We start from the raw sequence: 14,031 nt of genomic DNA, 5'->3' as shown, positions 1-14,031 counted from the left end.
TTATTTGCTACTCTCTAGATTATAGAAGAGAAGAAACTCAGATACAATGTACTCGACACTTTATAACAGAGAGCTGACCACAACTAAGTCCTCTTTCTTTAGGGAATGGAAATCCAAATTCCCTTTGGTCAACGTTCACCTCATCATTCCCTGACAGATGTCTTGTGTGATCCTGACTCTACCTTTGGCTCCAACCATGGGAAACGACTGGCTTATTTCATCTCCAGTGAACATATTCCCCTCCCTGTTAAGCAGCACCAATGAGAAATAAGGAGACATTTTCTGGGATTTCTGGGAAAGAAAAGTTTCTTCTGTCTTCCATGAGCGCTACTCGGTGAGATGCTTTCTTTTCCTTTGGGTTGTATGATGTGAGGTTTAGAACAACTGACACAGCCATTTTAATACTTGCAGGGGAGTCCTTGGAGCTATTGGAGGCCACTCAGTGGAGACGAACTTTGAGGCCCAAGTGGGGAAGGCAGAGCCGAAGAAGGAAAGAACCAAAGAACCTTTATTATATGTATCACTGTTGAAGATCTCGCTGAAAACCAAACGTGCCTCTGAATTTTCAGTCAGAACACTGATTTATTGTTCAAGCCAATATGAACTGGGTTTTCTCAAGCTTTCATTCAGAAGTTCTAACAACATAGAATTTCATGAAGCCAGTGTAATGTGGGATTATAAAGAAAGAAAAAAAATTCAATTTTCTAGGGATTGTATATTTCACAGCTTATTTTTTTAACGTTTATTTATTTTTGAGAGAGAGACAGAGTGCGAGTGGGGAGGGGCAGAGAGAGAGGGAGACACAGAATCTGAAGCAGGCTCCAGGCTCCGAGCTGTCAGCACAGAGCCCGACGCAGGGCTCAAACCCACAAACTGCAAGATTGGAGAAGTTGTGAGGGGTTTCTGGGTGGCTCAGTCAGTTAAGCGTCCGACTTCGGCTCAGGTCATGATCTCACGGGTACGAAGTCGGATGCTTAACTGACTGAGCCACCCAGGAACCCCTCACAGCTTCTTATGTTTTTTATACAATAAAGAACATGAAAATTATTTGGGGCTTCAAAGGTGCTTACTGACGGGGCGCCTGGGTGGCTCAGTTGGTTAAGCTGCTGACTTCAGCTCAGGTCATGATCTTGCACTCTCTGAGTTCAAGCCCCACATCGGGCTCTATGCTGACAGCTCAGAGCCTGGAGCCTGCTTCAGATTCTGTGTCTCCTCCTCTCTCTGCCCCTCTGTCTCTCGTGCTGTCTCTCTCTCTCAAAAATAAATAAATATTAAAAAAAAATTTTTAAAAAAGGTGCTTACTGAAACCAACTGTAGAATTATTCACTGCTAGAAATTATTCCACGGGTCCCAATCTTTGTTTACGAACACTTCTTTTGCTTTTAGAGACCTTTTAGAAGGTTCCTGGTTAATAACATCATTCAGATATTCCAATTCTTCCTTGAGCTTTTGAAGATTAACAAATTCTGTATTAAATATTTCATTTGTAGTATTGATTATACCAATAAGACTTTCATGTCCTTCTTAATGGTCATCTCATTACTATTATATTTCACTATAGTAGTTTGTCCTTCCAATTATAATATTATACTTCAAATGTCACTTTCCTATTAGGTATATAAAATATTTTCATACATTAAAATCTTGTTTATTAATGATTTTTATACAGGATAGTTTTGGGTTTCTAGTCCATTTGTACGAAGTTCCTATTAAGAAATTCAATGAAGCATGGGAACAATGCAAGGGTAATTTATTAACACATCAGGAGTCTTTAATTTGCTAACATTTTCCTATCATGTTTGTCTGACAGAATATAAGGAACAGATTAGTAAAGCATGGAACATAGCAGAAAAAAAAAGCTATCTATCTTTTAAGAGCTCATGGGTTCAAATGTTCGCAACACGAAGGACTCCATGCTTGCGAACGTATAGTTAGTATTCACGTCACCTTGTTTGTTTACCTCTTCTACTTATTTAACATTATATACAATCAGGTGAGCATGTGTGAGTTACAGAGGGAAATGCTCTGCCAAAAGGAACACTAAATGAATCAGCACTAAAAACCTGAAGAATGTTTACATATTCTAGTTACTTTAGAAACAGTGATCTCCTCATTTATCTCTTTTTTATAGGAGCAAATTAAAAATCTACAATGACTTGCAAATATTTTACCATATGCCATCTCTAATCCATATTAATCATAATGAAGGCTGTATTTTCTTTGGTTGCGATAGTGTTTCAAGAACATTTGAGTCCAATGTCTTCAAGTAGTTAAGCATGAACTCTCCAATTTGGTCCAGTCCCCACTCAACCTATTGTCAGAAATGCTGGCCTCAGATTTCTGGCAACTACCTGAGTTTTCATCTCAGCTCTGGACTGGACTCTTTCCAAAAAGCGCTGAGACTAAGTCTGTTTTATTAACTCCTGTACACTCTTTCATGCAGTACAGTGCTTGACATATAGCAGGGGTACGATAAACATTTGTTGACTGAAAAATGAATGAATAAATGGAGGAAGTAAAGGGAACTTAACTGAGAAGCTTCCTACTGCCATAATAGTCCAGTTAATTTCAAAGCAAAAGACCCTCTTGCCCTGTTTTTAAAATAATCTTAAAAAAAAAAATCTAAAGTAGCCAGAGTGGTAGTCAGCTTTTGAGGTTTTAATACTGCATATCATACTACTTGAGAATCTACTATAAATTTTATTGTATGTGTATTTTATAGTGACTAGCATATAACAGCCACTTGAGTGATGCTAAATAAAACATATGCAGACAAGATGGTGTAAAAGAAGCATTTTGACAGTTTTCATCCTCACACTGATGAGTTAGTTTGGTTTTGTTTCACACCCAAAGATTCCACCACAATCTTGGCAAGTCATGTCAAAAAATGCATATCTTCACACATTCTAATGCTAATATGAATGTAATAGCATCTCTATTTATCATCAATATCTGAAAGATAATTCAAAGTATATGACCTCTATCAATGATTTACTACACTATCTTTAGACATACGGTGTTAGCTAATGTTGAAATGCCAAGAACTCTCCTAAGTTCTTTACACTTACTAACTCATCAAATCCTCACAACACATCTATTATTATTGCCCCTATTTTACAGGTGAAGAAACTGAGGCAAAACGAAAATTAACTTTGTCTAAGACCCTGAAGCCAGTAAGTTGGCAGAATTAGGATGTGAACCCGGGGTTCCCTTTCCTAACTACTGCCTATTGCCTCTCATGTAGTTCTCTGTAAAATATCATACCTTATCATTCAATTTTGCAGAGAATGGTTTCATGATTCAGATACTTTATAACTATATTTGCTCCGGGAGGGCAGGCCCCATGAAGTACACTGTTTCTATCTACCAGGGCCTGAATAATTACTCGTCCATGGTAAATGATGCAAGACTTTTGTTCAGTTCATTTGGACTGGAAAAATTACTATATTTGAGACCATATTAGAATTAAATTGCTAGCATTTTGTTTTCTCCCAGATGTGTGATTCTCAGTAAGATGTTGGCTAACTCGTCTCTTCAGGTCCCTTTCAAACCTGTAACATCATAACTAAAATTAGCAATGAGGTAGCAACAGAGATCCGATAAGGAGGTCACACAAAACATAAAAGAACTAGAGAGTGAACGACAGATAAGAATGTGCAGATATTTGTACACTGGCTTCAAAAACAGGCTAAGAAATATTGCATGTATGATAATAATAGCTAATAGTCACGAAGTGCTTCAATGTGCCAAGTACCAGTGTCACATTCTTTAAATGCATGTGTCATTTGATCTTAGCAACCGTGTGGCTTAGGATGGTACTATTCTCACATTACAAATGTGGAAACCAAGGCTAAGAGAAAGTGACATCAGGTCACACAGCTAGTAAGCCGTGTAATACAGAACTTCAACCTCCTTGGTCTAGTTTCCAAAAGTAAGAAAGGAGGCAAGAGAAGGTGTGCTGAGTTAAAAACTATCTGTGGGATCACTTTCAAATTGGCCACAGTGCATGTTTCCCTGACTTGCAGGGCTTATGCATCTCTTGCTGAGCCCCTCAGCCCTCCCTGCACCCAAACCAAACGCACACACGGGTGCCCCCTAACCTGCTGTGGGATGCTAAAGCGGACAACCAAGAATGGTAGAGGGGCGCCTGGGTAGCTCAGTCGGTTCAGCATCCAACACTTGATTTCGGTTCAGGTTGTGACCTCACGGTCCTGAGATCAGGCCCCACGTCAGCTCTGTGCTGGTCCTGGAGGCTGCTTAAGATTCTCTCTCTCCCTCTCTCTTTGCCCCTCCCCTGCTGGCATGCTCGTTCATGCTCTGCTCTCTTTCTCTCTCTCTCCCTCTCTCAAAAAAAAAAAAAAAAGTATGATAGAAAAGAGAGCGAAATTCAGAGTGAATGAGCTGGGGCTTAAAATGGCTGAAGTGTATGTGTAAACTTTAGGGTCTGGCTCTGACATCAGCTTAGGCTCCAGAGAAGCATTTTGGGGCTTAGTTCCTAATTTTTCACTGCACTTCAAATAATTTAGTAACCCACTGAAGTTTTCTCTGGATAAATGAGGTAGACTAACCGAAAACTTGCTTTTTTATTCTTATCCACCATTATGTATTTTTTCTTGCCATTTTTTGGGGCCAAATCTTCTCTCTTGTATCTTAACAGATCCTTGATAAATTACTGTGCCCTACTTTTTTTCACTATTATGTTTCCCTACATAGTGTGTGTGTGCAGATGGTCAAGATGATATGTCTTATCACCTAAGAAATATATCATAGAAATAATTTACCATAATATTTTGTTCTAATTTCAGGTTTTTTTTTTTACTTTGACCTTTGAAACCAAGGATATGTGAGCAACCTCTCCTTACATCTGCTTTTTCTCAAGTATGCATTTCATTTTGTCGATGCTAGTACAAAGTTATCCTCTTACAGCTTAGTTCCTATGCTAAGAATTGATGTGCTTTAGTCACAGACCACAAAAGAAGATGCAGGTTTACTTCTGACAAATATACCTGGTAGGAACGCTTTTAGAATAAAGTCTTATGAAGAAAATTAACAAAGTTACCTTTGATAGATCCCTGAAGTTTCCTGGGAGAGTCAAGTCCAATTCTTCTGATTCGTAGTTTGTTAATACCCATGGAAACACAGGATATTGGTTCAGGTCATTATATGTCCGTCCTAGCAAAGAAAAAGAGAAATGAAAATCTGTACCCACGAATTGCTTATGAAATCGTTTCTGTTCTTATATAAGAAACTACTGGATTTCAGAAAAGAGTAACTTGTTTATTGAACTGCGTCTTTGTTTAATAAAAAGCACTCTAGCAACAATGTGTTTCAAGTGAATTCACTCAATAATAATTAAGAAACAAGTAACTAGAATGACTTTTCATAATAGAAGCTTGTGGGAGAGACTGTTAGCTGTTGATCGTCATTGATTTATCTTCTTGGGCTAGACCACATTTCTCAACCTTCCTCACAGGCAGCTGTGGGCATGGCACTCAGAGGTTCGAATCTATAGAACATGAGGAGAAGTGATTTGCCCCACTCCTTGTCTTGACCCACTACAACCCGCCGCCACGCGGGCGCCTCCCTTCTCCATTGCTTCGCTGCCGGCTGTGATGACGATATGACGGGCCTGAAGAGCAGAGCCCTCCCTGCTGGTGAAGATTCCTAAAAGTGATCATGGATGAGGTCCTCCTGCCGACCTGTACATTTGCAGGTTATGTGACGGTATTCTACTCCAATGACTATATACCTAGAAATTATATTGCCAGTGTACAGAATGCTACATTGAGCTTATACCAAGGGTTCTAAGGATCACTTGAGAAGGGCTCACGGGAGTACTCTGAAGCCAGAATGAAAAAGTTCAGAGGCAGATGTCCCACACATTATGGATTATGTTATTTCACTTTAGGGGACAACTGCTGGACCTTTGGTTGGGTTTGCCATTTATTTTTTCCTAGAATGACTTACGAGTTTCACTGAAGCACAGCGGGAAGGTGGAAAGTTTAGGGAAAGCACAGCATTGGCTTGCCCTCATAAACTGGTACTGAAATAACATGTGAGCAGAGGGAATTAAGAGAATCGCTATTAAAGAAACAGGGGCCAAAGAAAACTTTTGTTGGACAAGTTTTTTGTTTTGTTTTGTTTTGTTTTTTTGTTTTGTTTTTTTTTTTAAGGTAAAAATATGTCATAATCTGGTCATGGGCAACTTTCTAAACTTCCATTCAAATTCATAGAAAAGAGTGATTTCACCAGTACTTCGTGATGGTTTACATGGATTTAATATAATTTATATCCATTTGTATGGATTTCATCCAGAATGCTTTAGTGCACACACCACATATAGCACGACAGTAACATAGATATGCATACGTTATCGTTTGTCATCAAGAATTGTCATTAAATGATACCTACTTCCTGCAGCAATTGGTAATTGTGATTGTGAAATAGAAAAAAAAAAAACGAACTATAATCCAAGGGAGAACTAAATGTGCTATTGCAAGCATCAGATCAAACTAATTCATTCATTTCATACACATTTTACTGGGTGACTATTTTACCTGTGAATCTATATTTTACAACAAAAATGACATATTGTTTTAGGTGTGTGCATTGATGTCGGTACGTATTATAGACGTAGGTGACCTGTAGACAGCACTTCCCCGGAATGAGGTGAGGGGCAGGTTCGGGCTCCCCTACCTTCCCCCACCACAGCACTCACACAGATGTAAGTTGCCCCTAATGCACGTTTACTTGTCTGCTTCCCCATTACTCTGCACACTCACGAATGTAGAGTCTAGGGTTTTGTTTCATTTTTAATCTCAAACACACTGTTTGCCAATAAATGTCTGTGGAAGGAATGAATACACATATGATAAAAATGGCATAAAATGAACCAAATTTTAAAAGGTGAACAAACAGCCAAGTGAAAAAGGAAAGTTGCAGGATGGTCTCTTGGCGGATGAGGACCGTGCAAAGGCAATGCACTACATACGAGACAGAGTGACATGGTGAACCATGAGGCAAATGTCTGCAGCTAGACAGCTCGGCCAATGAATGCACCTGTTTTATGTGTGTAAGTCTACTGGGAAGAATAGTACTGATGAGAATAAATAAGAATTTGGAACCTTTATTAAAGTCTTGTGCATGAACATTTTCTGCCAAACCAGTATCACTGCAAAGTACAAAGTATAAAAGTATAAAATTTTAAATGTATTATTGACAGCTCATGTATATGTTAACCTAGGACACCTGATTACTATCCATATTTTTTCCTACACGTGGAATATAGACAGAGAGTCTAGATTGGTTAAGCAGAGCTATTTCTGGGATTCTAACTGGGCCCATGGCATATTTAAGGCTTTGTCGTTTTCTGGGTTACCATTCTACTTAAAAATCTGTCGGTTTCAATGACAAATAGGTCTTCCACTAAATGAGTGTATTTTCATAGAATAATGTTGCTATTATTTATGTAACATACATTTATATTATTCATAAAAATGAATTAGTTGAAAATTAGATATCATAATTGTTTTTAAATTTTCTGATAAAGTTTTATACCATATACACTAAGGGGAAAAAAACACCTCTCAAGATAAAATAAATAAAAAGCCAATTTCTCTTGACTCAGTACTTAAATGTATCATATAAATGCAAAAAGCATAAAAATAGAGACCATATTTGAAGATACCAGCTTTTTAATAGAAGTGACTTTATAATATAGGAAATGATAGAATAGTATTTCTGGAAAAAGAACAAAGAAAGCAAGCATTATCTTTAAAATACACACACAACATTGATGGATGCCAACACTCACAGTTTATGAAATTGCTCTCTGCAACATGTTTTGTAATTCACTTTTAATGATCTTTGGAAGGTTATTTCAAAATAAATTCTTAGGAAAATTTAGCAATATTTAAATTACGAAGGCTGATAGCACCATTTAAATTCTAATAAATACAAAAAAATTTTATAAATAAATGTACTTATACAGTTATAGTCAAACCTTTTTAAATAAAAATTTTCACTTAAAAGCCTTGCAATATGGATATTTTTTATTTAAATGAAAAATGTACAATGTATTTAAAAATCACATGGATGAAAAAGAATAATTAAATGGTACTTTGGGATTCTGCATTCATAAATTAGCATGTTACTTAATTATTTTACTAAACACCTTAGTGAAACAAACAAACAAACAAAAAGACTTTACTAAATTAAAAAAAAAAATGAAATGTTTCCAAAGTAATACCTATTAGGTTCTGGCACTTAGAGGAACCTACTTATCAACTGTTCTGTTTTTTTGTTTTTTATATTTTGGTTTTTTTTTTTTTTTAAGGATAATTGAAATTTAGTAAATAACCTTATGCTGTAATTGGTAGGGTTCTTTTTTTTCCAGCAGTGGTAAGTGCTGATTTTTTTTTTTTTTACTAACTATGCTCATAAGGTTTTATCTGAGAAGATGAATATTAAATATTGCAAGCCTATGACACTAATCTACTCAAACAATAAAAGTGAAGCACAGTAAATGAGATCTCAGAAACACTGGATATGTTTCTTCATTTAAAGAAAAAAACTTTTTAATTAAACCATCCAATTTAATGTTTTTATATGGCACTTTAGTTTTGAAGGTAAAGTGATCTAGAGACAGCTGACAAAGAAATTATAACTGCAATTCCTTGGTGAAAATGTTAATGACAGCAAAATATTGTTTAATTAGATGATTGCAGCATCTGGATTAACACTCTTTAAGAGCGATGTTCCTGTGCTTGTCTGCTTCTTCACACTTTACAGACATTTTGTCATCTCTAGGTCATTAGGAAAGAATTTTTAATGATTTTTCTAGAAGCAAGCAGTTCAAGTTACATCTAATTAGATGACAATAATAAGCCCAACACATGCAGTAGCTAAATATATACATAATTAACCAGGGAGGGCTTGTACATCACAGAGTAAAAAAGTGGAAAATGCTAAACAGGAGAAAAAGGTTGGGGTTGGGGAAGTTGTGCTGAATTCATTAGCTGATCATATGAAACACAACTCGAAAACCTTTAGAAAAATCCTCAGACCTAACAGAATCATTTAGACAAAGCTATGTTAGCAATCACTCTGCTATTTTCTTAAATGCAAGAATGCCAGGTTTTAACATCTTGTTCATGGTAGCATCTAATAAGGTATAAAATGAGGCATAGGTTGTATCTTTCAGAACACAATGAACAGAAATCGGGTCAACTCCAGGAATTAAAGGTTGAAACCATACTTTATTTGAACTCTAAGCATTATTAAAATTCTTCTACATGTAAAAAAAATAAAAAAGAAAAGAAAAAATTCTTCTACGTAAGTCTTCCAAAACTTAATGTTCCTTGAAAACAAAACAAAACAAAACAAAACAAAACAAAACAAAACAAAACCAAACCATGTGTTTCAGAAATCGTTACATAAATTATACCAGAGTCCTGAGCTGGACTTTCATGCAGTTTTAAAAATCATGTCTTCCCAAGAACATTTAATGAAATCAAAAAAATAGAATCCGAACCTGCATTTGTAGCAGGTTCCCAATGAGACAGGCACACATGGAAAAAGAAAAAAGAAAAAAGCCACCAAAATTGTTAATGTGATATATACGGCTAGGCTTATGAGTGAGTTCATTTATATTTCCAATTTTCTATAATGAATATTTATTAGATTTATAAGGAGAACAAAATAAAGGCCATGAAAATATCTGTGAGTTTTTAGGTGTCTTTTAAAAATAGTATGTTTTCAGAATTTTTGATAAACTTTTCATGTAAAGTATCTTTACAAAACTCACCTATATATAATAAAATGTGTGCTTATTTATATGCAATTATGTATATATACATGTATCACATGAGGGTCTAAAAAAATCTAATAATGCATTAATACTAAGACACTGTTGCTGTATGCTTTATACAGAATCTTATTTTTAAAAGCATCTTGAAAGGAGAAAAGCAAAATTGGCCAAGTATGACAGACCTCAAAATATGAAGAACAAGAAATGGGGCATAAATGTATTATATATGTCATGCTAAAACAATATTTTGGAGAAAAAAGGTTGAGTCTGAGAGTGTAAGACAGGAACCAAAATGCTTTTTTACAGAAAATGTAAATTTACTAAGTCACATTAGCCTGTATTTTTAAAAATGTGAAGCCAATCTTCTTTCCAGATTCCCATCCTGTAACTTTTCTACTTTATTTTTCATTCTTTTAAGTTTATGTATTTATTTTGAGAGAGAGAGGCAGAGAGAGAGGGAGAGAGAGAATCCCAAGCAGGCTCTACACTGTCAGCATAAAACCTGATGCAGGGTTCGAACTCACAAACCTGTGAGATCACAACCTGAGCCGAGATCAAGAATCAGATCAAGTGTTACCCACTGAGCCACCCAGGCACTTTGTAAATCTTCTCTTTAATCCAGGAAATTTAAAGAATCTCTCATCCAGCAATTCTCATAAATTCATATAACAGATCACACAATCGAGCAAAACACTTGCAAAGCCTAAGTATAAATCAGTTCAATTTAATGGGTATTTACTTAGCAAAACTTGCTTTTTTTCTGTAGCAATCTCATAATCTCATTAGAGAGATGAAATATACACATAAAATGCTATGGACAAATTAGCATAAATGCCAAAATATATGATATAGACAGTGCTATAGAAGATATGAGTGCTATGGAGGATTAATACAATTATCTTTAGGTATATCTTTTATTTATTTTTTTTAAGTTTATTTACTTTGAGAGAGACAGAGTGGAGGAGAGCAGAGAAAGAGAATCCCAAGCACGCTCCACGTTGTCAGCATGGAGCCTGATGAGGGCCTCGAAGTCACAAACCGGGAGATCATGACCCGAGCAGAGGTCAAAAGTCAGATGCCTAACTGACTGAGTTACCCAGTAGCCCCCCTCTAAGGGGTATATCTTTTAAGGAATATAGAGGTGGTGCAATGGTTCTCAAAGTGTGGGCCCTAGACCAGTGGTATCAGCATCACCTGGAAACTTGTTAGGAATGCAAATTCTTGAGCCCCACCCTCAAGCTACTGAGTCAGAAGCTCTGGGGATGGGGTTCAACGATCCTTGTTTTAGTAAGCCCTCCACGTGATTCTGAGAACCACTGGTATCCTGGAGGATGCTGGCTTGGTGGCCATGTTGCTGGAGTTGACGGTGTGGCTGGTGGTGCTCGGCCAAGTCCCTCTCCAGGAGTCGCCAGCATCAGAAGAAAGCCCTCTCACACAAGATCCTGTCTCCTTCCCAGGAGTCTGCATCCAGCGATAGCAGTGTGGAGGAGGTAATGAAGGCCTGGCCACCTTGCTTCAAGGCAAGACAACTCTGAACTTCTAGCTCCTGTCTCCCTTGCCTTTTCTGCACTGCCTTGGGCTTCAATTTCTCTTTCTGCTGAGTTCCACTTTCTTCACTCCCCTACAGACGTGATTCCAGTGACTTCTTATATTACACTTTTCAATTTAAGTGTTACCTATGAAAAGCTTTCCCTGATCTCTTAGTTACAAGTAATGCCTTCTAGTTCTGTGACCCCAAATGGCTTTGTATGTTCTCCTGTTCTAATAATTATCACTTTTTCGTGGAATTGCTGGTGTGCGTATGTGTTTTGCCAACTACGCCATCATCTTTTCAAAGGCAGAAACCACACTCTAGTTTCCCCTGCAGTGTCAGAACCAGAGTGTGTGTTCAGCGACTATTTACTAAAAAACTGAACACATTGGCTTCGTATCTAGAGACCTGTAATACACTCCTATCAACAGCTCTCCCTAACTGTAGGCTATCTTATTTCCGATTCAGGCCATACATAGTCATCAGTTTCATTTTCCTAAAACTCTATATTGTGTCCCCTTCTACTCCAAAACCATACTGACCTCTTAAGAGTCTAAGATCAGGCTCTTTACAATCTGGCTCTTACCGATAGCTCCAATATTCTCTGCTCTGAGCCAAGATACAATACCCATGTCCACTGAACACATCACATGTCCAACCGGCAGAAATATTTGTAAAGCTCTGCTCTTTTTTTCCTCCCCAGACAAACACATATTTAAAATTCCTCCACTCTGCTTAGCTCTCAGAGCATTCATTATTTACAGCACTTATTCAGCACTTAACATCAGCTGTCTTAAAATGCTCTCTTATTTATGTATAGTTCATTTACCCATCCAGTTGTAAGTGCTCTGAGCTCCTAGTCCCAATTTTATACTTCATTTTATCCCGCCGTCTACAACAGACGGGCTTCAATGTTTAGATATGATCATTATAAAGGAAAGGCCCAATGAATTCTTTTTTTAAAAAGCCAGTGGCCTATACATTCTTTATGTCATCAAATGAAACAGACCCCAGTGATTCAAAAGAGAGCAGAATGACACTGAGACATCCCTTAGGATCTGCATGCTCTGGCTCAGAAACCCAAAGACTGTCCCAACCAGGAAAAAAACAGTGTCTGTATTGCTCAGGTATAGCTTACAGATGGGAACACAATGTTATCTTATCCAGACTGCAATCTTTCCAGAGCTTGACAGAGAAAGAAACTCCCAGACAGCAACAGGCATGGGGTAGGCGGTGGTTATAGGCGGTACTGTACCATATTGTGGGAAGTGTATCTGACATCAGTGAAATGTAGTAGGAAGGGATGGAGACTAGAAGAGTCCTTTAGAACAATGAACTAGACCACATTCCATCCAGAAAGACAGCAAGAAACCCACCTTAGAATGGCAGAACAGTTTAATATAAATGCCAGCTCGACTGGAAACTGAACTGTGAGTGAGGTATATCACCCTGTCTTCCAGTTTTATATACAACAGCTCCAAATAGTTAACACAGCCAAGGAAAAAAATCTTATGCCCATCCATGACATATGGTAGACAATTAGCCTTGATAGATCTCTCAAGCATAGATAACAGAGAAGCCTAACACAGGGAATATGGAAAAACACTGCAGAAAAATGTAAAGAGACCAAACATTATCCTAAAAATCAGGTAAAGATCCATGTAGCTGAAAATGATGTACTGCATTAACAAGGAGAAAATTTTAGTAGAGTTTGAAATCCTTCATAATATGCAAAATATAGGGACTCCAAAAAATATGAGTTCCAGAAGAACATAGATTCTGGGTAGTAAATCATATTGACAAAAATAAGCAGTGAACAAGAAGTAAATTGACTTTAAGTTCTTATATAGGAGTAATTAAAACTGCTGATTCATATTTGACTTCAAAAATAAGGAAAATATACTTTAGAGGGTTTTTAAAAATGTAAACATATCTCTAGGAGAATTAATAGCAGGATTCCTACAGTCACTAACAAATGGGAGAAATTTTATAAGGCCAAAGAAAAACAAAAGAATACAAAAATTTTTTAAATAGTATAAAATGAGACAATATATGACCAAACGTATCACTTGATACAACAGATGTAAACAGATTAAATATGGTTACTGAAAGAGCGAAGTCCAGGACAGGGTTACACCCTGAAATTCCATCTATGCTCTAGGACAGAGTTGGCACACCTCAGATTCTATCCTTCTTCTCTTTGGCACTGAAGCTTCTTTCTGCTACATCATGTGGTTACCTGCTATGCTAGTGAAGGTTTTTATATTTCAGATATTTAAGTTCACTCTATCTGTACATGGACACAATATGTGCCAATTAAACAGTATAACCTGTTTCTTGTATCTTTAAGGGAGCAAATAGGTTTCTTTAAGATATAAACATCATGTTTACTGACATATATATGTGTATATACATATATATACACATATATATTATATATACGAAAGACATGAATATATCATGAAGATACACGTAGAGGATGGAGATGTGTGTATACAATATACAATAAAATTTAATTTACGTAATAGACCTTTGGTTGTACCTCTAGTGTCCTATTCACAAAGGCATTACATTACAATATGTATTAAATGATTAAAATGTAAAGACATTTTCAACAACTTTTTTATCCCTTTTGTTCACAAATTGTGTTCTCTTGCCTATCTAATATATATCTGCATCACCCATATTTACT

The 14,031-nt window shown here is 36.7% G+C and overlaps 1 protein-coding gene across 8 annotated transcripts in view; it reads right to left on the bottom strand.

The window, feature by feature from the left end:
• Window positions 1-14,031, bottom strand: part of NBEA (neurobeachin) — a 678,339-nt gene that overhangs the window by 102,264 nt on the left and 562,044 nt on the right. For all 8 annotated transcript variants that reach the window (XM_042998658.1, XM_042998776.1, XM_042998897.1 and 5 more), the window contains one exon: window positions 5,060-5,172. In XM_042998658.1, coding sequence (XP_042854592.1) covers window positions 5,060-5,172 — 113 coding nt within the window. The remainder of the gene's footprint in view (window positions 1-5,059; window positions 5,173-14,031) is intronic.

This window comes from Panthera tigris, chromosome A1, assembly GCF_018350195.1.
Source record: "Panthera tigris isolate Pti1 chromosome A1, P.tigris_Pti1_mat1.1, whole genome shotgun sequence".
NCBI lineage: Eukaryota > Metazoa > Chordata > Mammalia > Carnivora > Felidae > Panthera > Panthera tigris.
This window is presented reverse-complemented; position numbering and strand designations above follow the sequence as displayed.